Here is a 22597-nt window from a genome sequence, read left to right on the forward strand (position 1 = left end):
AGGCATGGAGACTGGACTCTCAAAACACTTTATATCTCTCCTGCTGGTATCCAACTTTACTTTGTAGTATAGTTATTTGTGTAAGTATCTTATCTCCCCTTCTAGGTTGTAAACTCCTTAAGGGCAGAGGTTGTATCTTATTCATCATTTATCTCCATCAGTGTCTGGCAGGATGCCTTGTAGATAAGAAGAATTCCATAAATGATTACTGAATGAATCAACAGTGTAAAAAGTCAATGTTCCATGCATTATAGAGATTTGTTACTATGGTTTTATTCCTACTCTGCCCATTGTCAAAGTAAGAACTAAGTTATGTGTAATATATTAATGGAATATGGCTACCTTTTATTCGTTGCATTTTTTCCTCTGTCTCTCCGGCCAATTTTTCTGCTTCTTCTTTTAGTTGTTTTACTTTACTGAGTGTTCCCTTCACAAATCCTTTAGAGTTTGTCTTATCTTGAAGAACTGTAAATTGTTTTTTTAGGTCAATGAAATCCTGTAACAGAGTAAAGAACACTATCAGTCATCATCACATTTATTAACTACCTACTGGTAGCTGATCATCCTTTTGCTATGATTTGAAAGTGGACACAAGGGAAACAATATTCTAATTAACCTGATATTTGAACTACCCTTACATAACTAATCTGTAATACAATGGAAAGAACCCTGGCATTGGAGTCAGAAGACATATGTCCTAGTGGGAGCTTTACTATTTATTAGCTGAGTTGTCTTGGGCAACTCACTTTCCTGCTCTATGGTTCAGTTTCCTCATTTGTAAAATGAACCTATTTGTACTACTTACTTTACAAGATTGTTGTAAGAATAAAATAGGGTAAAGCATAGAAAATGTTTGATAATCAATAGCTAGTATTTACTCAGTACTTTAAAGTTTTCAGAGTAGGTTACAAATATTATTTCATTTGATCCTCACAACAATTCTGGGAGATATGTGCTATCGTGACCTCCCATTTTACTAATGAAGATACAGAGGCAGACCTAGGTGGATTGATTTACCCTGGGTGACATAGTGAGATCTGAACTTGGTTCTGCCTGACTCCAAGTCCAGCACTCTATCTACTGTGCCCCCAGTTACCCATTTGCATTAAGGATGAAGTTTCTTGGAGTCTATCAACTAGTTTGGTATTCCATACATAAAAGGTAGGACAGTAAGAGAGGCAGCCTGGGATAATGGAGATAGTGCTGGATTTAGAGTCAGGATGATGTAGATCTGAACCCCACTTCAGATATTTACTCTGGACTCTGTGCAACTCTGGACAAGCTACTTACTCTCTCTTGGCTTTAGTTTCTGTAAAGCAAAAGGGGGGCTCAACTCTATGACTCCAAGGTTTTTTTTTTTTTTTTTTTTTTTTTGCTTTCCGGAGGACAATTGGGGTTAAGTGACTTGCCCAAGGTCACACGGCTAGTTTTTTGTGTTAAGTGTCTGAGGCTACATTTGAACTCAGGTCCTTCTGACTCCAGGCTGGTGCTCTATTCACTGCGCCACCTAGACACCCCTACAAGGTTCTTTTCAACTCTAAATCTATGACACTATGAATCCTATAATCAAACTGACCTAATGCTGTTCCTGCAACTCCATCTGTACTCCATCTCTTATCTCTGGGCCTTTGGACAGCCCATTCCCCATGTTGGGGATTAACTTCTTCCTCCCTTTTCTACTCCATTAAATTTTATCTGATGCTCTCAATCTTTCCCAATCATCTTTTACTTGTCTTTTCAAAGACAAGAATCCTACAGTCCTCCCCTGCCCCAGTAAAATGTCATCTGTTTGAGTCATTTCTGGTTTTTGCATCCCTAGGTCTGAGCACCATGCCGGGTATATTTGTTAAAATGTGTAGCACACACAAGCTCTGTAGGAGCTCAGAGAAGGGACAGATCAATGTGAAGCAGTCAGAGAAGACTTTGCATGACTTAAGCGAAGACCTGAAAAAGTCTAGGCTTTGGTCTTTTGGGAAGAAAGCAGGAAATTCTCCTAGACAGAGGCAGGAATGAACAATCATGCTCACTACAGGAGGGGTTAGAAGGGGAGTCCGATAAGAGCCAGTCAGCTGACGTAGGATACTTTGGGGAACACCCTTTGTTGGAAGGAAGGATAAAGAAAGGGAGTCAGAGAAGGAAGCAGGAATAATTGGAGGAGGATGAGAACCAGTAGAGTGTATTGTGAAGGAAGCCAAGGGTGAAAAGGGCTGGGCAAAGCAGGAGGAAAGGAAAAGCCGAGCTAGAGCAGTGACAAACAGGGCAAAGCTTTGGGAGACAATGAAGCCTGAGAGAGGTAACCTCTGAGATAGCAGTTGAGGAGGAGGGTAAGGGGTAGGAAAGTCAGAACAAAAGGATTTAAGAGGGATCAGTAGATGCAGAAATAGAGTCAAGGGCTATAGCTCATTTGGTTGAGTTTGGCTGAAAGGAAGGGAGTACTAGTTAATTAATAATGAAAAACAACAACACTACTAATGTTGGCTTACTTATACATCTAACGATTTACAAAATACTTTCCTTGAAACAACCATGTAAGGGAGGTGGTTGTTTAGCCATTTCACTTGTGCCCAACTCTTTGTGACCCCAGCAATGCAGGTACAGTAGTGTTTTATAGGCACGGCAGTGTTCATATCATCTCCATCTTACAAATGAAAGAAGTGAAGTTTAGAGAAATAGATACATGGTTAGTATTGGGGCCAGGACTTGGATTTCTTACTTATGACCAATGGGTGCTCTCTTCATCATACTGCTAGGAGATAATAGATGGAAGGGGTAGAAGGGTTAAATGAAGCCACCACATAGAGAAAGGCTGTATGGTTATGAAAATGGAGTTGGCATCCTTGCTGTATCACCTACTTGATGTGTGACTATGGGACAGTTATTTTACCTCTCTGACCCTCAGTTTCCTCCTCTCTAAAACAAGTGCAGTCATACATGTACTATCTGCCTCACAGGTTTGTTATGAGCCAAGCGCTATGTAAACACTAAGGCATTATATAAATGGGAGCTATTATTCTCTACATTTTGTCCCTGAAACTCAAATGTGAGCTCTTTGAGAGCAGCTGTACCTTTTACTCCTATTTTTCTAATAATGATATCGATAACATTTAATTAACAACATCTTCATTTCTGTGATGTTTTACTGCATAGGAGGTGTTTTCCTATGAATTATCATATTACATTCTCACAGCACCTCTGTTAGGTAGGTGGGGGCACATATTACTAGAATCACCCGACAGAAGAGAAAAACTACCCAGAGGAAAGAAAACTGGATCTGGAGTCAGACGCCTGGAATCAAATTCTACCTCTCACATTAGCTGTGTGATGGCTTAATCTCCCTGAGGCTCAGTTTCCTCCACTGTAAAATGAAGGGGCTGGATTCAGTGACCTCTAATGGAAGCTTCAAAGTCCAGATCTAAGCCCCTATGACCGAGCACAGTGCTTTTGTTTTGTTGTTGTTCGATCATTTCTCAGTCATGTCTTATTCTTCACGATCCCAGTTGGGCTTTTCTTGGCAAAGATACTGGAGTGGTTTGCCATTTCCTTCTCCAGCTCATTTTACAGATGAGGAAACTGAGGCAAATAGGGTTAAGTAAGTTGCCCAAGGTCATATAGGTAATAAGTGTTTAAGGCCAGATTTGAACTCAAGAAGATTGAATCTTCCTGACTCCAGGTCCAGCACTCTGTCTACTGTGCTACCCAGATACTTCAGAACAGTGCTATGTAAACAGAAAGCTGTCAATTAATATTTGTACAGTGAATAAACTGAGCAAAGAAGAGGCTCTGTTTCTGAGCCTATTTTCACAGAAAATCTTAAAGATTGCGTTGAAGTCAGAAAAAAAAGTTTACCTGGTGCACCAGGAGTTTAAAGTTAGCAGCTACAACTCAGAATTTCACATAAAAAAATGTGGGTTAAAAGTCCAGGGGTTTCCAGGTGGCGCAGTGAGTAAGAGCGCTGGTCCCATCATCGGGAAACCTGGGATAGGTTCGGGCCTCAGATACTCGGCACCCACACAAAAATAACTGGCCGTGTAACCTTGAGCAAGTTACTTAACCCCGATTGCTTAAAAAAAAGTGATCTATGTTTACATGGTGATGATTGTATCTGAAGGAAATGAAACAATACAAAGATGAGAAAATAGGCTTATGAGGAAATTGGCTCCCATAAGGAATGGCTTTTCTTAGGTCACTCAACCTGCCAAAGCCCATTTTAATGGCTGATTTTCCATATCTACTTAATTAAACAGTAGCTCTACCTCTGATTTCATGTCTAGATCTGCATCTCTTGGAGATGTGACTGTCTCCCCTGTTGCATCACGTCAGTCAGTCAATAAACGTTTATTAAGTGCCTATCAGCTGGTCACTGTAACTATATTAGAATAACGTCCAAGGTGAAAATTTTGGTTTTTATTTTGAAACATAAATGAATGTATAAAATGTGATGTTACCTAAATGAAGACATTCATTTTAATTTGGAAGCTCAAAAAAGGTTTAAAATAGGGAATGTACATAAAGGACATGTTCTGAAATATCAGGAGGAGACTGGTCCTAATATTGAACAATTACTGATAGTCCTGAAGTGCAGGCTAATAAAACAACAGGGAAAGATCTGGGGTTGAAGGTGCAGAACAAGCAATCACTAATAAACATGCATTAAGCACTTATTGAATGCCACGTCACTTGTCAGTTTTCAATAAGATGTTATTTATAAGGAAATCGCTCCTTTTCTTTGGGTTAGCTCTTGAACACTAACCTTCTCAGTGATATTAGCTTGATCCTGGGCTGATTCTGCCCAGGTTTTTGCACTGACAGCATCATCTCGAGTCCTTTGTATCTTGGTTTGCAGGATAGAGATTTCATCTCCCAGCATAGACTCCTGGCTTGATATGTGTTCCAACTCACCATCAGTCTTATTGGTGAAGTTTTCAGCCTATATTTTGGGGGAAAGATTAAAAAGGCAAAACTCCATTTATGACACATGAAACAAGTAGAATCAGAGGCAGCAAACCTATTGCTCTGATTCCCAAGTCTTTCAAGTATGAGCGAACCATTTTAATATAAAATAATTTTGTGCATCATTAAAAGCAGAACCCTATAGTATACTCCAAAAGATCTTCCTCCAGGGGTGGAGCCAAGATGGCAGAGTGAAAACAGGAACTCCATGCGGCTCCTGCTCCCAACACCTCCAATTCCTGTAAAACATCACTCTAAACAAATTTTAGAGCTACAGAACCCACAAAGTGACAGCGAGAAACAAATCTTGCACTGAGGGCAGCCTGGCAGGCCAACAAGAAGGGTCTATCACACTGAGCCGGGGCCTGAGCACAGTCCTGTGTGAAGCACCCACAACCAGACCCAAGGCACAGATTGGCCAGAGCAGACTTCAGGAGAGTGAATCACCAGCAGCTGTGGCAGTTTCCAGACTTCTCAACCCATAAGTGCCAAAGAGAAAGTAGAAGGTCAGTGGGGAACTCCGTTGGGGCAGGGTAATAGAAGAGTGTGGTCTGGCCCCTACCCCCAGGGCAAGAGTTGGCATTGGCTGCAGCTGTTGCCATGTGGCTGCCTCCAGAGCTCCTGGGCTGCAGGTCATAGGCAGACCAAGTGACCATTCCGAGGGTAATCACTCTTGATTTGACCTGCTTGGATCTGGATTATGGTCTTGGGTGATGGTCCTGGGGTATGTGGCCAGTGTGCCAGAGCTTGGGGTGTCCAGAGAGAGGGTGCTCTTCTCATAGCTCTGAGAACATCTGTGAAAACCCCAGCAATTTGGCATATAGCTCTCTGCACTATGGAAGCAGAGTTCTACTGTGGCAAAGAGCTCAAAAGTCAAGCAATTGGCTGGCAAGATGATCAAGCAGAGGAAGTGCAATCAGACCATAAAATCCTTTTTTAGGGACAAAAAGGATAAAAACATGGAACCAGAAGTCAATGAAATCAAAACTCCTGCATCAAAAGCTTACAAGAAAAATATGAGTCAGTTACAGGCCATGGAGGAGCTCAAGAAGGATTTTGAAAATCAAGTAAGAGAAGTGGAGGAAAAATTGGAAAGAGAAATGACAATGATGCAAGAAAATCATGAAAAGCGAGTCAATAGCCTGCTAAAGGAGACCCCCAAAAATACTGAAGAAGATAACACCTTTAAAAATAGACTAATTCAAATGGCAAAAGAGGCCCAAAAAGCCAATGAGGAAAAGAATGCCTTAAAAAGCTGAATTGTCCAGATGGAAAAGAAATTTCAAAAACTCACTGAAGAGAACAATTCTTTCAAATTTAGAGTAGAGCAAATGGAACCTAATGACTTTATGAGAAATCAAGATACTATAAAACAGATCCAAACAAATGAAAAAATAGAAGGCAATGTGAAATATCTCATTGGAAAAACCACTGACCTGGAAAATAGATCCAGGAGAGAAAATTTAAAAATTATTGGACTACCTGAAAGCCATGATCAAAAAAAGAACCTAGAAATCATCCTTCAAGAAATTCTCAAGGAAAATTGTCCTGATATTCTAGAACCGGAGGGTAAAATAGAAATTGAAAGAATTCACCTATCACCTCTTGAAAATGATCCCCAAAAGAAAACTCCTAGGAATATCATAGCCAAATTCCAGAGTTCCCAGGTCAAGAAGAAAATATTACAAGCTGCCAAGAAGAAACAATTTGAGTATTGTGGAAACACAATCAGGATAACACAAGATCTAGCAGCTTCTACACTAAGGGATTGAAGGGCTTAGAATGTGACATTCTGGAAGTCAAAGGAGCTAGGATTAAAACCAAGAATCACCTACCCAGCAAAACTGAATATAATGCTTCAGGGGAAAATACGGTAATTCAATGAAATAGAGGACTTTCAAGTATTCTTGATGAAAAAACCAGAGCTGAACAGAAAATCTGACTTTCAAATACAAGAAGCAAGAGAAGCATGAGAAAGTAAACAGGAAAAAGAAATTGTAAGGAACTTATTAAAGTTGAACTATTTATATTCCTACATGGAAAAACAATAATTGTAACTCATGAGACTTTTCTCAATATAAGGATAGTTGAAGAGAATATATATGCATATATATGGACACATAGATATATGTATAGGAGGGTGTATGTGTATACAAATACATATGTGAGTATGCATATGTATGTACATGTATACATAGACAGAGGACACAGGATCAGTTGAATAGGAAGGGATGATATCTAAAACATAAAATTAAGAGGTGAAAGAGGAATAGAATGGGAGAAGGAGAAAAGGAGAGATAGAATAGGGTAAATTATCTCATATAAAAGAGGCAGAAGAAAAGTGTTACAATGGAGGGGAAGAGCAGGAAGGTGAAAGGGAATGGGTCAACCTCACTCTCATTGAATTTGGCTTAAGGAGGGAATAACAATACTCACTCATTTGGGTATCTTACCCTACAGGAAAGTAGGGGTGAAGGAGATAAGAGGGGGATGGTAGAAGGGAAGGCAGATTGGGGGAGAAGATATTTAGAAGCACATAAGTTTGAAAAGTGACAGGGTCAAAGTAGAAAATAGAATAAGTTGGGGGAAGAATAGGATGGAGGGAAATATAGTTAGTCTTTCACAATTAAAAAAAAAGTTCCTTGACCTTGGCAACTTGTGCAATGAATAAAAGTGCTTTGTAATCACAGGATCTCAGAGTTAGAAGGGGCCTAAGAGGGTTCTAGTCTAAATTGAACCTGAAGAAGCCCCTCTACGATGACTGATTTTTTTCTTTTAGGAAGAAGTTTGAGATTATTAAAAGTTCTGAGAAATTTAATAAATGAAATCTAGCTTTGTGTTTACTCTGGGAATACTTATATAAGTATATATTATCTTCCCTGACAGAATCAAAGCTCCTTTAGGGTAAGGGCTGTTTCATTTGTTTCTTCTTAACCCTACCACCTTTCAAGGTGTCTGATGCATATTAAACACTTAATATCTGCCTCCTGATTGATTAGTCTATTTTCCTCCTATTCATTTTCAGATATAGCTCGTTATCAACCTGTGGCATCTGTACAAAATATACGTATCAGTGTATACCTGTTTATTAATACTAATAATAAAACAGTAACTACCATTTATATAGTGTTTTAAGGTATGCAAAATGCTTTACAAATTATATCTCATTTGAACTTCATAGCAACCCTGTGAAGCAGGTGCTATTATTCCCATTTTACAGATGAAGAAATGGAAATAGAAAGAGGTTATGTGACTTGCCCAAGGTCACACAGCTAGTAAGTGTCTGAGGCCAGTTTTGAGCTTAGATCTTCCTGACTCAAGGTTCAGCATTCTATCCACTTTACCTCCTAGCTGCTAATTTCACTTGCTAGTGTGGACAATAAGCATCCTTTATCCACCTGATTTTTCCTGAATTGGATTCTTAAGTCAAACTCTTTTGAGTGGTTGTGCTTCTCATTTGGAGACTCTGTAGTATTGTGAGTTTGATGCAATTAACCCAATGTCATCTTTTAAAAAGGACCATCTGGATTAATTCCATATTAATAGAGTATCTTTCTTATTTTACTCTGTGCTGGACATCCTCCATGATATTGGCAAACACCTTTGGTAAAAGTTTCTTATAACCTTACTCCTCTATAAGGTTTTGCACATAAGCACATGTTCTAAGGTGGTGTTAGCTGCCATATTTCTATGCTTATTCCAGTGACACCAGTCTCCTTTCTATTTCTCAAAGTAGACATTCCATCTCTTGTCTTTGGGCATCTTCACTTGTTGTTCCCATGCCTGAAATTCTCTCCCTTCTCATCTCCATCTCTTGGTTTCTGTGATTTCCTTCAAGTTTCAGTAAAAGTCTACCTCCTACAAGAAAATCTCCCCTAATGCCAGAGAGGGTAAGATCATAAAAATCACAAGTCTAGAGCTCTATCTCTGCATCCATTAAGTCCAACTGCTTTATTTTACAGGTAAGGAAACTGAGGTACAGGAGGCAAAGAGACTTGTTCAAGGTGAAACAGGTCATAAATATAGAGGTGGATTTGAACCTAGGCCCTCTGACTCCAGAGTGTTCTTTTTCCACTGTCCCATGTTGCCTGGCAAGATGGATAAGATTCAACAATTTTAGTAGCACGTCTACTGGTTGATCATTGGGCTGAGGTCTCATATTTATATTGCTATTAAATTAATGTGTGCAGATAGTTTAAAAGTATGATTCTGGACACGCAATCTCTCTTCTTTTTCCTGCCTGTCTGATACTATTACTACAGAAATAAAAAGCAACCACAGAGGAACAAGAGCCATTTTTAATTTTTCTAGAGTTTCAAGGGTTGCCATGGCCAAAGGATTCACCCCACCACCTAGTGTACTAACCAAGTGGTGATGAGGTATCAGCCCAGTCCAGTGACTACTTCATCCAACCGGGAAATACATTTCCCTATTTGTAAAACAGAATAGTAGTAAGAGCTGGGCTTGCCTTCTAACATTGTGATTATTAAGTGACATAGTGTAGGGAAAAGTGTTTTGTAAACTATAAAAGTCTACATTAACTCAACTTATCATTATCTTTTTTGATCCTCAGATCAATTCTGTGAAGTAGGTGGGACAGATAGGATCATTGATATTTTAAAGTGGTGTGTGTGTGTGTGTGTGTATGTGTGTGTGTGATACAAGTTCAAATCTTGCCTCAGACACTTCCTAGCTGTGTGACCTTGGGCAAGTCACATAACTTCTTTCAATCTCCATTTCTTCATCTGTAAGATGGAAATAATTAGTACTGTATTGTCTTTGCATTCTATTCACATTATCATCCTACAAGCAAATTCAGTTGCAAAGTAAGTGCAAAATACCTTCAGTATTGTCATTTCGATTTTTTGTATCTCATTAGTCAGCTGTTTAATAGCAGAGTTTGCTTGCCCTTGGACACTTTCGGCATGTTGCAAGTTTTTCAGCATTTCTTCCAGGTTCAGTAGGGTTTTTACTGCTTCTCTAAAATAAGAGAATAATACATCTGATTTAAGTGACTCTAAAACTCTGATATTTTCATTCACCCTGATTCCATTTCATTTAGCCAAAAATATGCTTGAATTGGGTATAAATTACTTTATATTATATAATTATATCATAATTATATAATACGTAAAGTAAATTAGTTTATAAAGTAAATTGATACTTAAGCAAAGAAAAATGCTCTGTGTGTATGTTTTGAAAGTTGGATACATATGAGAAAGCCTAGATATATGCATACACATATACATATGAAGTATATATAGCACAGCATGTGGTGTAGTATAAATATGAGAAGCAGTCTGGTGTTGTGGATAAAGAACTGGCCCCATAGTCAGGAGAGAAGGGGAAGGGAATCAACATTTATTAAGCATCTACTGTGTGCCAGGCACATTACAAGTATTATCTCATTTGAGCATCACAACAATCCTAAGAGGTAGGGGCAAGCATTATCCCCATTTTTCAGTTAAGGAAACTGGAAGAGACAGAAGTTACGTGACTTGCCCAGGGTCACCCAGGTAGTGTCTGAGGCCAGATTTGAACTCATGAAGAGGCTATCCACTGTACTGCCTAGTTGCCATAAACATCCATATGGGTGATTATATCAGGCAAAGCACACTACCCACTCCTAGGGACTGGATTCTCACTGGTTACACATCTCATTTTCCCCAATAGAATCCAATCCTTGAGAGGAAGGACCATTTCATTTTTGTCTTTTATTTCCAGTGTCCAACATAGTGCCTTGCATAAAGTACTTAATTATTTAATGCATATATATCACTTAATTAATGCTTAATTAATTAATACTTACCAATTGATTGTCATGACAATCAAGAGAGAATAAACTGGAACACTATATAAATGCCAATTATTATTACCAACTATATAAACTATATAAACCAACTATTATTATAAAAATGCAATATGATCAACTTACTTAAGTTCCCTAATTTCTAAAGCTTTAAACAGCAATGTTAACAAATCCTTACTGGAGTGAGGGTTGGGGGTGGAAGAGTCAAGAGGTTTCACAGAGAGAAAGTGTGTTTTTTAAAGCTGAATATTTTAAAGCTCTGTTTATTCAGGTTTATTTGAGCCTGACTGAAATTCCACCCTCTCAGCAGCCCGGTCAGAAGTTAAAATGAAAAGCATTTCAAGTAATACCAGTCTGTCTGGCTGTTGGTCTGTCTCTCAGTGATTTCATCTCACATTAATACTTATGAGATATTTAGAAGTGAGCATTCAAAGTTATAGGAAGAGGAAATATAATAAAACTATAGCAGAAAATTAGAACAACTTTTTTGTTAGCACATCTAGAGATTTTTGTACCCTGGACAAAATCAGGTAAACTTCAATCCCAGCCTCTTCAATCAATCATAGAGTCAAAAAGTATTTACTAACTACTTGCTATATGCCAGAAACTGTGTTAGGTGCTAGGGATTCACAAATAAAAATTAAATAGTTCCTGTTTACATTCTATTGGGGAAACAAGAAATATATCTATAAATACTCAATATCCACAAGGTAATGCTGAGAATTGGGGGCAGGAAACAGCAGGTGGTGGTGGTGGTGGTGTGTGTATGTATGTATGTGTGTGTGTGCACATACAGAAATCAAAGAGTCGCATGTCATTCAGTCAGCGAATAAGCATTTATTAAATGCCAGGGAGTGTGCTAAATACAGGGGATACAAAAGCCCTATGAAGTGTCCATTCTAATGAGGGATGTGATGTGCATGTGTATAAGCATAACTTGAGCTTCCAGTCAAGCCTGGGGCATTTTACATGAGTCTCCTAACTGATGGAGAGAATGTTGATTCCACGATGCATCTGAATAAGGCAAAACATTAATATGAGAGCTTTGGGGAGGAGAGACATTCCTCCTTCTAGAGTGTTCATGTGTGATATCAGACTGACTTGGGCACTGACTCCAGACATGTGGAGACAGCAAGAGAGACAGACTTTGGGAGCTGCAGATGAGAAGGGGAAGTTGTTTCCTGAAATTTATCTCCTGATTTCTAACCAGCCTTCCTACAGACATTGGAGAAATTTTTTTTGGATAAGATCAGGGCTTCTTTCTTGGTTGATGTGAGATCCCATTTCCCTCTCATCTTTCATTCGGTGCATTTTCTATTATAATCTCTATGAATTCTCCAATTTCTATGTGCTTGGATAAATAGGTTTACTCACTATTCACTATATGTGATGATCTTTTATGTAGTGAGCATTAGTGGCAAGGGGCCAAGTTGGTAGGTATAATTTTGGGGCAACCATTCCCCTTAAGGGAAATCAAGAAGGGTGATTCTTTTGGTTTGTTTTGAGCCTTTTGTACCCACTTACCAGCAATATTTGTGTGTGTGTGTGTGTGTGTGTGTGTGTGTGTGTGTATAAATATAATTTTGATCCAGTACCCCACTGGAGACTGGATGAAAGAGTGCTCAGATTAGTGGTACTTGAGGGGCTTACCTGCTCCTGCTTTCCTGCTGTCATGCAGATTCCCCTCTTTTGAGTCACAGTTAGACAACTCATCTGGGTATACAAATTTTACATAGGCAGCACCTCACCATACATAAGTGTACACATAATATATACAAAGCGGACTATGGTAATTCTGGGAGGGAGGACACTAGCATCTGGGGAATCAGAGAAAGTTTTAGGTCAAAAGTAGTGCTTGAGCTGACTTTTGAAGGAAATTTTAGGGAAATTCAAAGGTCAGCTAGGTGGTGCAATGGATAGAGTGCCAGGCCTGCAGTCATGAAGACTTATCTTCTTGAGTTCAAAACTGTTCTCAGATACTTACTAGCTGTGTGACCTTGAGCAAGTCACTTAACTGTCTAATTTTCATCATCTGTAAAATGAGCTGGAGAAGGAAATTGCAAACAACTCAAGTATCTCTGCCAAGAAAACTCCAAATGGGGTCACAAAGAGTCAGATATGACCAAGATGACTGAACAACAAAAACAAGGAAATCAGGTGAAGATAGAATTCAATTCAGGCTTCAGGGACAGCCCCATGCCACAATTTCCCTATTTTACTATTTTGCTGGATCTTTCCAGAATCAATTTCCCCTCTCTTCCCCTAAACTCTACTGTTTCCCCCTGTACAAATTTCGATAATTTTCTCTCACGAGTTCAACAGACAGTGACTTAACAAGACTTTATCAGGTGCCTACTTGGTGTAACACATTGAACTACATGAAGTTTTGTCCTTTATGTGCCCTTTCTGTTCAATCACCCTAAAGCCCTTCTAGGTTATTTTTCATTGCTCATTTCATCTCTAATTACACTAATTTTTTATGTTAATATAAACCAACATGGCATGAAGTGGTTATATCTTCAACTGAGTCCCAATAAAATTGCAATAAAGGTTTACTTATAGAGTAGCTGCTCAATAAATGTTTGCTTTTAATCTTGTCATTGATAACGTGACCATCCATATCACCTGACGGAGCTTGTGTAGTGAGCCACAGCTTCCCGTGCTTATAAAAACAACAGGATGGAGGTTCCTTTTTGCTTGGCTGAGTCAGCAAGGACAAAGGAAATCCAGAGCTGGTTAAATTGTTCATAGTCTGATGTGTAAGGAGGTAATAGACCATTAGAAAGGAACCGAGCCACTAATGAAAACAGGAAACAAACTTCCCTGCGCTCTGTCTTATTATTATTGCCTGGTACACCGAGTCACCTTGTCTAAGAATTTGGCGTTTGTTATGCAGCTCTGGATGCTGTGCTTCTAATTTCATTTAGATTTCATGCTGCCCTTTGGCCAACACTTTTCCAACTGCTCATCAGAAATTTTCCTGTTAGATGTTGGGGGTGAGGGAGGGACACTAAAACCCATGCCATTTAAGCATCAGCTGGGGAAACTGAGGATATGTAGATTGGAAAAGAAAAGTCTAAGGGGTGACATGATATTTATTTTCAAATATTTGGTGGTCTATCATGTGGAAGATGGATTAGTCTTGTCTGGCTTACCTACAAAGGACAGAAATGGATGCAATAGGTAGAAATCATAGAGATGCAGATTTAAACTTATTGTAAAGAAAAACTCCCTACAAATTAGCAGTGACCCAAAACGCCTTGTTAGGTAGTGAATTTCCTGTCACTGGAGATCTTCAACAGACAACGTCAGGGATATCGGGGAGGGGATTTCCTCTTAAGATTTAGGCTGAACTTGAGGGCCTATAGTAGCTACCACACGTATACCCAGGATGACTGCTAGCATAGATTCTTAGATCTGCTTTACTAGGGGTCAACAATCTTTTTAATTACATTCATTAGTTCAGGGGAAAAGTCAGCACCCTGAACTTCACAGAAAATTCAAACAAAGAAAATAGAGAAAATATAAGCAGAGAAATAAAGACCAACAGACAGGACTTCTAACTATCTGAGAAATTAGTACAGATCCACAGAAAGATCCAACTGTCTGACCAAGGCAATATATGCATAGTTACCAGAGAGAGAAGCACCAACATCTGGGTTTTTCAAAGCCAGAGGCTCCTTAACAGGTACCCAAAGTCTCATCTGGTCAAATCACAAGAACATTCTTCCAATGAGTGAGGCCCAAAGCAAATGCTAATCTCAGATTATTTATACCCTTCTTTAGGCTCAGAGAGCATCACAACCCTTGTGACCCACTGCCTAATTACGAAGTAACAAAAGGTGTGGGCCTTCCTGGAAAAACAAGGTTTTTAATCAAGGTTCCCTTAATGGGCTCCATGCAAGGCCTATTAATGGGTGGGAAGATCTTATATTCCATTAACATTACAGGGCCTCTGAACTTCTTTGCCAATTCTATGGTTCCTGAAGAGAGCAATGGAAAATGTTATGAAACAAAATACTTACTCAACTCCTTTAGACTTTGCTAAAAGTTTCTGGGCTTCTGCAGCTTTTAGTTTTAGCCTGCTCTCTGCTGCTGGGTCATCCTCACAGAGTTTCATAAGCAACTCTATTTTGTCAAGCTCATTAGTTAGATTTTGTGAAGTTATTGGGAGGTGGAGGTCCAGGACATGATTTGCAACCTTTTCTATGTCTTCTGGTGGGACGTTCTCATCTTAAATAAGAATGTAAAACATAGTTAATGGAGACTCTTTACCAAATAAAGTCTCTTAAGCACGTTTAAGTCAAATCAACAAAGATGGATCAAGTATCCGTCATTTGCCAGGCCCTGTGCTAAACTCTGGGGATACTGAGAAAGGCAAACCATAGTTTCTGTTTTCGAGGTGCTCACGACCTAGCGGGGAAACAAAATACAAACAACTGTGTGTGAATAAAATGCATATATATGTACAGACATGTAACTTTTTATGTTTTAGGACTTTTGAAAACCACATAAACATATTCAAAAGAAGAATTAGAGGGTAGGTAAAATGTAGAAATGAAGATGAACAGTATCATGATTATATCATAGTCGTGTCACTGATAAAAGAGTCTAGGGAAGAATTCTTAGGGAAAAAGTTATTTGTTGGAGAAATAGTTGAGCTGGACAGGAGGAATCTTTTCTACGGTTGCAGTTTCAAAATCTTCCCTTTCCGATCTCCAAACAAAACAAAACAAGGGACTACTAAATGGTGAATAAAACAAAACACTACTAGTGGTGAAAAGAAAAAAAGACTAAACAGGAAAAGTTACTATCAAACTAACATGCTGGCAATAACGTGGCAAGTTGTCAATAACTTCTGAGGTATGTTTGGCGGGGAAGCCTCTATAAATGAACTTCACTGTTTTCCATATACATGGACCAGCATTGGTATGATGGAAAGAGTCTTGACTCTGGAGTCAGAGGAATGCATATCCTGACTTTGTATTGTATGCTATCTTTGTGACCATGTGCAAGTCACCTAAATTCCCTGGCCTTCCTCATCTGTAAAATGAGGGAGTTGGACTAGATGTCCTCTAAGGTCCTTTCTAGCTCTCAATATGGGATCCTAAGTATTAAAATTGTGAAAGGGCTCTGAAACTCTTGGGTTAAATAATGTGCAAAGTCGTATTATTTGTCTATTGAGTAACCAGCAAGGAGAAGATACTACTTGATTGTGATCACGTTGGGATCCAATCACAAATTGGAACATGTGATCCAATGAATTAGACAGGAGACAGAGTACTCAGAATGGTGACTCTGATTCCACCCCTGTTAATATTCAACCACTTTGACTTTCTACAGGCTTTGAGTATAAGTCCAATGATAAAGGAGTGTGTTCCATTGAAGACCACTCTAGCCAGGTGCAAAGAGGCTCATCACATGCAGAAACTCTTGAAGACCATCTACTGTCATATAAAAGTTGTGATCTGTATTGGTGAAGGGAATACCCTAACTTATGAACTCACAAATCCTTGAGATAGGATTTTTTCCTCTTCCTGTGGTGTCTCTCCCCAAATAAGGCAATGTAGATAGTGAGACAAATGGGTCCCCTTCAACACTTATCTCATAAAACCTTCTCAAAAAACTAAGAAAATAGGATTGTTGCCATAAAGAAAGTTAAAAAGTTGCCAATCTATTTCTGTAGTAGCTACCATTCAGTTCAATATAACAAGCATTTATTGAGTGCCTACTTTGTCCTAGGCATGCGCCAGACAAAAAAATGGTTTCTGTCCTCAAAGAGCTTACATTCTTTTTGAAGAGCTTATATGTTATCAGTCAAGTATTTATGTGCTTTGATGCTGATTCAAGTGAAATGAGATTAATCTCCCTTGTTATTATGCAAAGTTTTATTGCATCACCCTCCAGTCCAGAGTAAGTTGCTTGCTAAAGCCCAAATATTAGATCCCATAGACTGAACCCAAGGGACTTTCCTCTTTTAAAATATAAAATGTATTTTTTAAACTAAGTAAGCTTGGAACACTTAGTTCATTTGTGTGGGTTGTATGTTACATTCCAGGATTTATTAGTGAATGATGCTTACTCAAAGAACCATAAATAAGAGCATAGAATTAACATTTTGAGAATATTCTCAATGGAAATGACCTTGAACAAGAAATTTAACCTCTATGGCCCTTGGTTTCTTCATCTGTAAAATGAAGGGGTGGGACTAGATGAGCTGGAAGGTCCTTTGGGTGAGGAATAGTTTATTATTTCAAGATTATACACAATGGGTCACTTCCTGTCCTTGAACTACATATGTAATTTCCAACCAATATAAATTTGCTTTTCTTATGAAGCAAAAGCAGTTGGGTAATAAAAATGCAACCAAGAAGAGAAACCAGTGGCAGCAGGCTGCCTGTTTTCACAGATCATTTACCTAGCAAAAAGTCCGTCACTTTGTGAACAAGGGCTTTTGTCCTCTGTTCTTCTAGTTCTATTTGGTCTTTCATATCCTCTAGCTTCTCAGTTAGCTGCAAGGCTTTGGACTTAGTAAGTTGAGTTAGTTTTGTTATGCTTCTTATCTGGAAAGAGATTTTAAAAGTATACAGTGAGAGAAAAGAAAAGAACAACTGCTGAGCTCAGCAGGTTTGCAGAACAGAATAAAACCACTCATTAAGGACAAAGTAGAAAGCTGAGTAGTCACATTTTAGCAGTCCCGTTAGGGCAGGGGCTGTGTTGTTTTTCTTCTTTGTATCCAGAGTGCCTCATAATATTAGTTAATATTTATATAGTACCCTAAGGTTCACAAAGCATCTTACATATCTCATTTGATCTTAATGGCAACCCTGGGAGGCAGGTGGTTATTATTATCCTCATTTCACACATGAAGAAACTGAGGCTGAGAAAATTTAACCGACTTAAGTTTCTGAGGCTGGAATCAAACTGCCTGGTACAAAACTATGGATATTTGAACTCTTTAAATGTTTGTTGTTGAACTTTTAAAAACTTTTATTGGGAAGTAATCATGATCAGTTTTTACCATGACACATATTCCCACTGTATTGTGGGAATGTTCTCTTTGAAACACATTCCAGATCTAGGTCTCTGTTTCTATGATAAAAACCAATATTGAAAAAAAATAGTGATTTAATATAAATCATATTCCACCCCACCCCACCCCTGCAATTTATTAAATTATTTATTTTTAGTTATCAACATTCACTTCCATAAGTTTTAAATTTTTCTCCCCCACCTTCCTCAAGATGTCTTGCAATCTGACATGGGTTCTACACATATATTCCTATTAAACACATTTTCACATTAGTCATGTTGCTCAGAAGAATTATTATGAATGGGAAAAACCACGAGAAAGAAAAAAAACAAAATAAAGCAAAAAAGAAAAGAAAATAGTCTGCTTCATTCTGTATTCCAACTCCATAGTTCTTTCTCTTGATATGACTGACATCTTCTATTATGTGTCCTTTGGAATTGTTTTAGGAACAAGTTGTGGTATATGAATATAATGGAATACTATGGTGCTTATGAAATGATGAACAAGCAGACTTCAGAGTGGTATTTTTTATCAAACTAAAATAAACTCATTTTAACCCAACATTTGTGCTACGTGCAAGGCACTAGAGATAAACACAAACCCAAAACATACCCAACCCTCAAGGAGCTTAAATTCTACTGGGGGGAGGGAGGATACAACACACAAGTAAAATCAATATAAAATAAGTTGACACAAAGCAATTCCAAGGAGGAAATGCTAATAACTGCTGGGAATGATCAGGGAACTTAGGAAACCCTCATGTAGAAAGTGATACCTGAGCTATGTTTGGAAGGAAGTTAGAGATTTTAAAGTGGGGAGTTGAGGAAAGAACATGTATCCATCAGGCAGGCATGGTGAACAGATAATGTAAAGGTACAGGGGCCACAGATAGAGCGATGTGTATGGGGAAAAGACAGCAGCGGGTCAGTTTGACTGGAGTGGATGGGGGCATTTTGGCCGAAGCAGTAAGAAATAACGCTGGAAGTTTAGCTGGAGCTTGACTGCAGAGAGCTTTACATGCCAAACAGAGGATGTTGCATCTTATTCTGGAGGCAGTAGGGAGTCACTGAAGCTTCTCCACTAGGTGAGTAACTTGTTCTAACCTGTTTTAGGAATATGACTTTGGCAGCTGTGTAGAGGATGGAATGGAGAGGGGAGAGACTGGAAACTAGATCAATTGGAAGGCTATGATAGTATTTCAGAGGAGAAGTGATGAGAGCCTGAACTAGAGTAGCTATACAAAAAGTTATGCAAAAAAGAAAGGAGAGATGTCTGCAAGGGCTATATTACATAAGGAGTACCAATATCACTTGGTAACTGATTGGATATAGAGATTGAAGGATATTTTTGTTTTTAAAAGACTTTATCCAAGACAGGCAGCTAGTAGTGAAATAAATAGAGTGCTGGACCTGGAGTGAGGAAGACCTGAATTCAAATCCAGCATGAGACACCAGCTGTGTGACCTTGGCCAAGTCACTTAACCCTGTTTACTTCAATTTCCTCATCTGTAAAATGATCTAGAGAAGGAAATGACAAATTGCTACATTATGTTTACCAAGAAAACCCTAAATGGGGTCAAGAAGAGTCAGATATGACTGAAATGACTGAACAACAACAAACCAAGTCTTAGTAGAAAATAATCAGGACTATTTCTCCTAAAATATTAATATATTGAAGAATTTTTATTTGATTTTACTAAAAGGTTAGAATATAGGGAGAAGCTTTAGGTCCTTAAAGTATCTTAGAGGTCATCTTGTCAAACTTTCTAATTTTACAGACGTGGGATCTCCAGCATAGACACTTTTAATGACTGGCCCAAAGTCACATAGTCAATCCCAGAGCTGGACACAGGCATCCTGATTCCAACTGCAATGCCTTTTCCACAATAGTGATGCTTCTGTTCTTCACTCAAACTCTACTAATCTCTCAAAGTCTACTAATGCACATTCTTTCAAAGTAAAAGCAAAAACATTTATGAGTTTTATCTGTGAGTCGGCAGCAGAAATAAATTCCAAATACTTGGTACACTTAGAATTGAAATTAGAGTCGTGAAAGGCTTGTAGTCTGGAAAATAAGATCCTAATCTTTAAACGTTGTGACTTTAAATCAACATTCTTATGTTTTTTTCTGTGCTGCATGGAGACAAAACTAGGTAGGAATAGAACAATGCTGCCATCAAGTTGAATTTAATCACACAAATCAGTGTCAAAAGAAGTAGGGCTAATTAGAATTCAAACACTACCCTTGTCCTGGACATAATTTGAAAAAAAGACTTTTTTTCTCAGTTATGTAGGTTGTTTTTTTGTTTTGTTTTGTTTTGTTTTTTAGTTCAACATAGTTTAAATTATGGCCAATAATTAATTTTAAAGCAAAAAGGAAATTTCTGACTGAGCAAAAAAATATATCTTAATTTTATCTTTTCTGGGGAAATATTTTCCTCAATTTCCTAGATATTTTCTCCTTCTAAAGACAGGATAAAGATTTATTAATAATAAAAGGTAAGAATGATAGAACTAAAGGTAATGGAGAGGAATTGCCTAACTGATATGGGTAAAATCTTAGTATAGCTCATTGGGTGCTGTATATCAAAAGAAATTGTTGAATGGCTTTAATGAATAGGCATTTCTCAGTAATCTTATGCTTGTCATTATGGATTCTAAGTAATTTTCTCATGATCATTTTAAGGTTGCTTGTTTTTCTTCCTAATCAAGCAGAAGATAGGACATTTCTATCAGTAAGATAGTTTTCTCCCTATTTTTTTCCTTCAGTGTTCCAATTCTGTTGCAGTGAAACTAAAGACTGTTAATATGATCTTTATGGATTATCATTTAAAACAAATTATTCGACACCAAAGAAATAACAAAGGTTAGCTGTATGGAATAAAAGTCAAGGTTCATTAAGCCCATATCAGGATAACTTTTTTTTTAAAGAAAGGGATAAATAGATTTACCATAAAACAGTTAAAGATCATATTTAAATAAAGATGAGAAAAATGCAAAATTACTATGATTTTAAATACAAATTTTCAAAATTTAGTTTGTAATGGAAGATTATAAATAATTACAAAATAGAGAAAAGCAGCGTGTGTATATATGTGTAAGCGAAAGATTTCTCAAAAGAGCTTTATTGACACTCTACTAAATTCTGATCACCTCAATATCATTAATAGATAAATTCAGATGAAGAACAAATAAACCTCAAATTGAAAACACTACCACTTTTTAAAATTGATTTATCCTTCTCATAGATCAGAGTGGATCTTCCAGTATCAGATATCAATATTAGATATTCTGGATGAGAAAGTAGAAATGGCATTTAAGAAGATAAAGTCAGGAAGAGGGGCTAAATCTGACCAAATATGCAACAGAAGCAATCTGGGCAGGAAACACCATGATTCTGAAGGCTCTTGGGGATCAGTTTTCAAGAAAGCTCAGAGAGGGAAGATACTGAATGACTGGAAAAAAGCACAGGTGCTATTTATATCAATAGAAGCAATTGAGAATCCATACCTCTACTTTGTTATCGCCATAACATTTTTTTTTTTTTCTGAAAATCAGGCACCTTGAAAACAGGAGGAGGGAACAGCATGTTTTTGTAAATTATTTTCTACAGGAAATTTTCACAGTCACATAAGTGACTAAAAAGTGTGGCAAAGCTAAGATCCCATTATTTATTATTTGTTAATTATGTGAAAATCAATCCCAAAGGCTAACAGGCTGTCTCCCATGCTTTTGTTATGATCATAAAAAACTCCCTAATAAATGAAACAACCAAGACATCCTCATTCAATGATCCTTAGATCAATATCAAATGAGGCACAAAATAAGGAAGTTTATGTTTACTACAGTTATTAATCATTTTTTTTTGTGGAGGATCTCCTGATCAGAGTTTAGCTAGAAAAGGAAATGGGCTTCTGCAGATGTTCCTATACATGGATGACTTTGTGTTATCCATATAGATTATGCTCAGTTAGGTTTTTGGTCAGTCAGACAAGATTGTCCTTACTACACAGGAAAAACCAAATGGATAGAGTTTTTATTGCCCAGACTATGTATGACATAGAGTTGTATGATTAGCCCTTTGGGTTATACTAGAAGTTCTCAAACTTTTTGGTCTCAAGACCTCCTTTTTTTTTCCTTAAAAAATTTTTTTAGACGTTTTTAAATTAAAAAATTATTAAGGATCCCAAGGAACTCTTAAGTTTATGTGGGTTTTATCTATTGATATATACCATACTATAAATTAAAACTTATAACATTTAAAAACTTATTCTTTTAAAATAACTATAGACCTTGGGGGCAGTTAGGTGGCACAGTGAATAGAGCACTGGTCCTGGAGTCAGGAGGACCTGAGTTCAAATTTGGTCTCAGACACTTAACATTTACTAGCCCTGTGACCTTGGGCAAGTCACTTAACCCCAATTGCTTGCCTTCCCCCTCCAAAAAACCAAAGAAACCCCAAACCCCCAAACTAGAAATCCATCATGTTAACAGGGATAATATTTTAAATGAAAAATAGTTTCTGAAACAAAGAAATTGTGAAAAGAGTAGCATTGTTTTACATTTTTTTCTGCTATTCTTTCAGGGTCTAGCTTGATTGAAGACAGCTGGATTCTCATATTATCTTCTGCATTCAATTTGTTGTGCTATATTGGCTTGGTTGAAATATATAAAGAAAATCTAACCTCATACAAATATGTAGTTGGGAAAAGGAGGTATATTTTAATAGGCAAATACTACATTACTATTAATGTGCAAATGGTTTTGACTCTGTGCATCCCCTGAAAGGTCTTGGTGGATCACAGT

The 22597-nt window shown here is 37.8% G+C and overlaps 1 protein-coding gene and 1 long non-coding RNA gene across 2 annotated transcripts in view; one reads left to right on the forward strand and one right to left on the reverse strand.

Moving 5' to 3' along the window:
• LOC138176259 (uncharacterized) overlaps window positions 1-22597 on the forward strand; it is a 64365-nt gene that overhangs the window by 6109 nt on the left and 35659 nt on the right. The window lies entirely within an intron of this gene.
• LAMB4 (laminin subunit beta 4) overlaps window positions 1-22597 on the reverse strand; it is a 134978-nt gene that overhangs the window by 4919 nt on the left and 107462 nt on the right. The window contains exons 31-35 of the mRNA XM_069107008.1: window positions 17178-17322; window positions 14785-14992; window positions 9792-9930; window positions 4751-4927; window positions 343-496 (exon numbers count right to left, since the gene is read on the reverse strand). Coding sequence (XP_068963109.1) covers window positions 343-496; window positions 4751-4927; window positions 9792-9930; window positions 14785-14992; window positions 17178-17322 — 823 coding nt within the window. The remainder of the gene's footprint in view (window positions 1-342; window positions 497-4750; window positions 4928-9791; window positions 9931-14784; window positions 14993-17177; window positions 17323-22597) is intronic.

This window comes from Petaurus breviceps, unplaced genomic scaffold (assembly GCF_028583685.1).
Source record: "Petaurus breviceps papuanus isolate PSGF00001 unplaced genomic scaffold, PetGlider_PUasm1.0 84, whole genome shotgun sequence".
Classification (NCBI taxonomy): domain Eukaryota; kingdom Metazoa; phylum Chordata; class Mammalia; order Diprotodontia; family Petauridae; genus Petaurus; species Petaurus breviceps.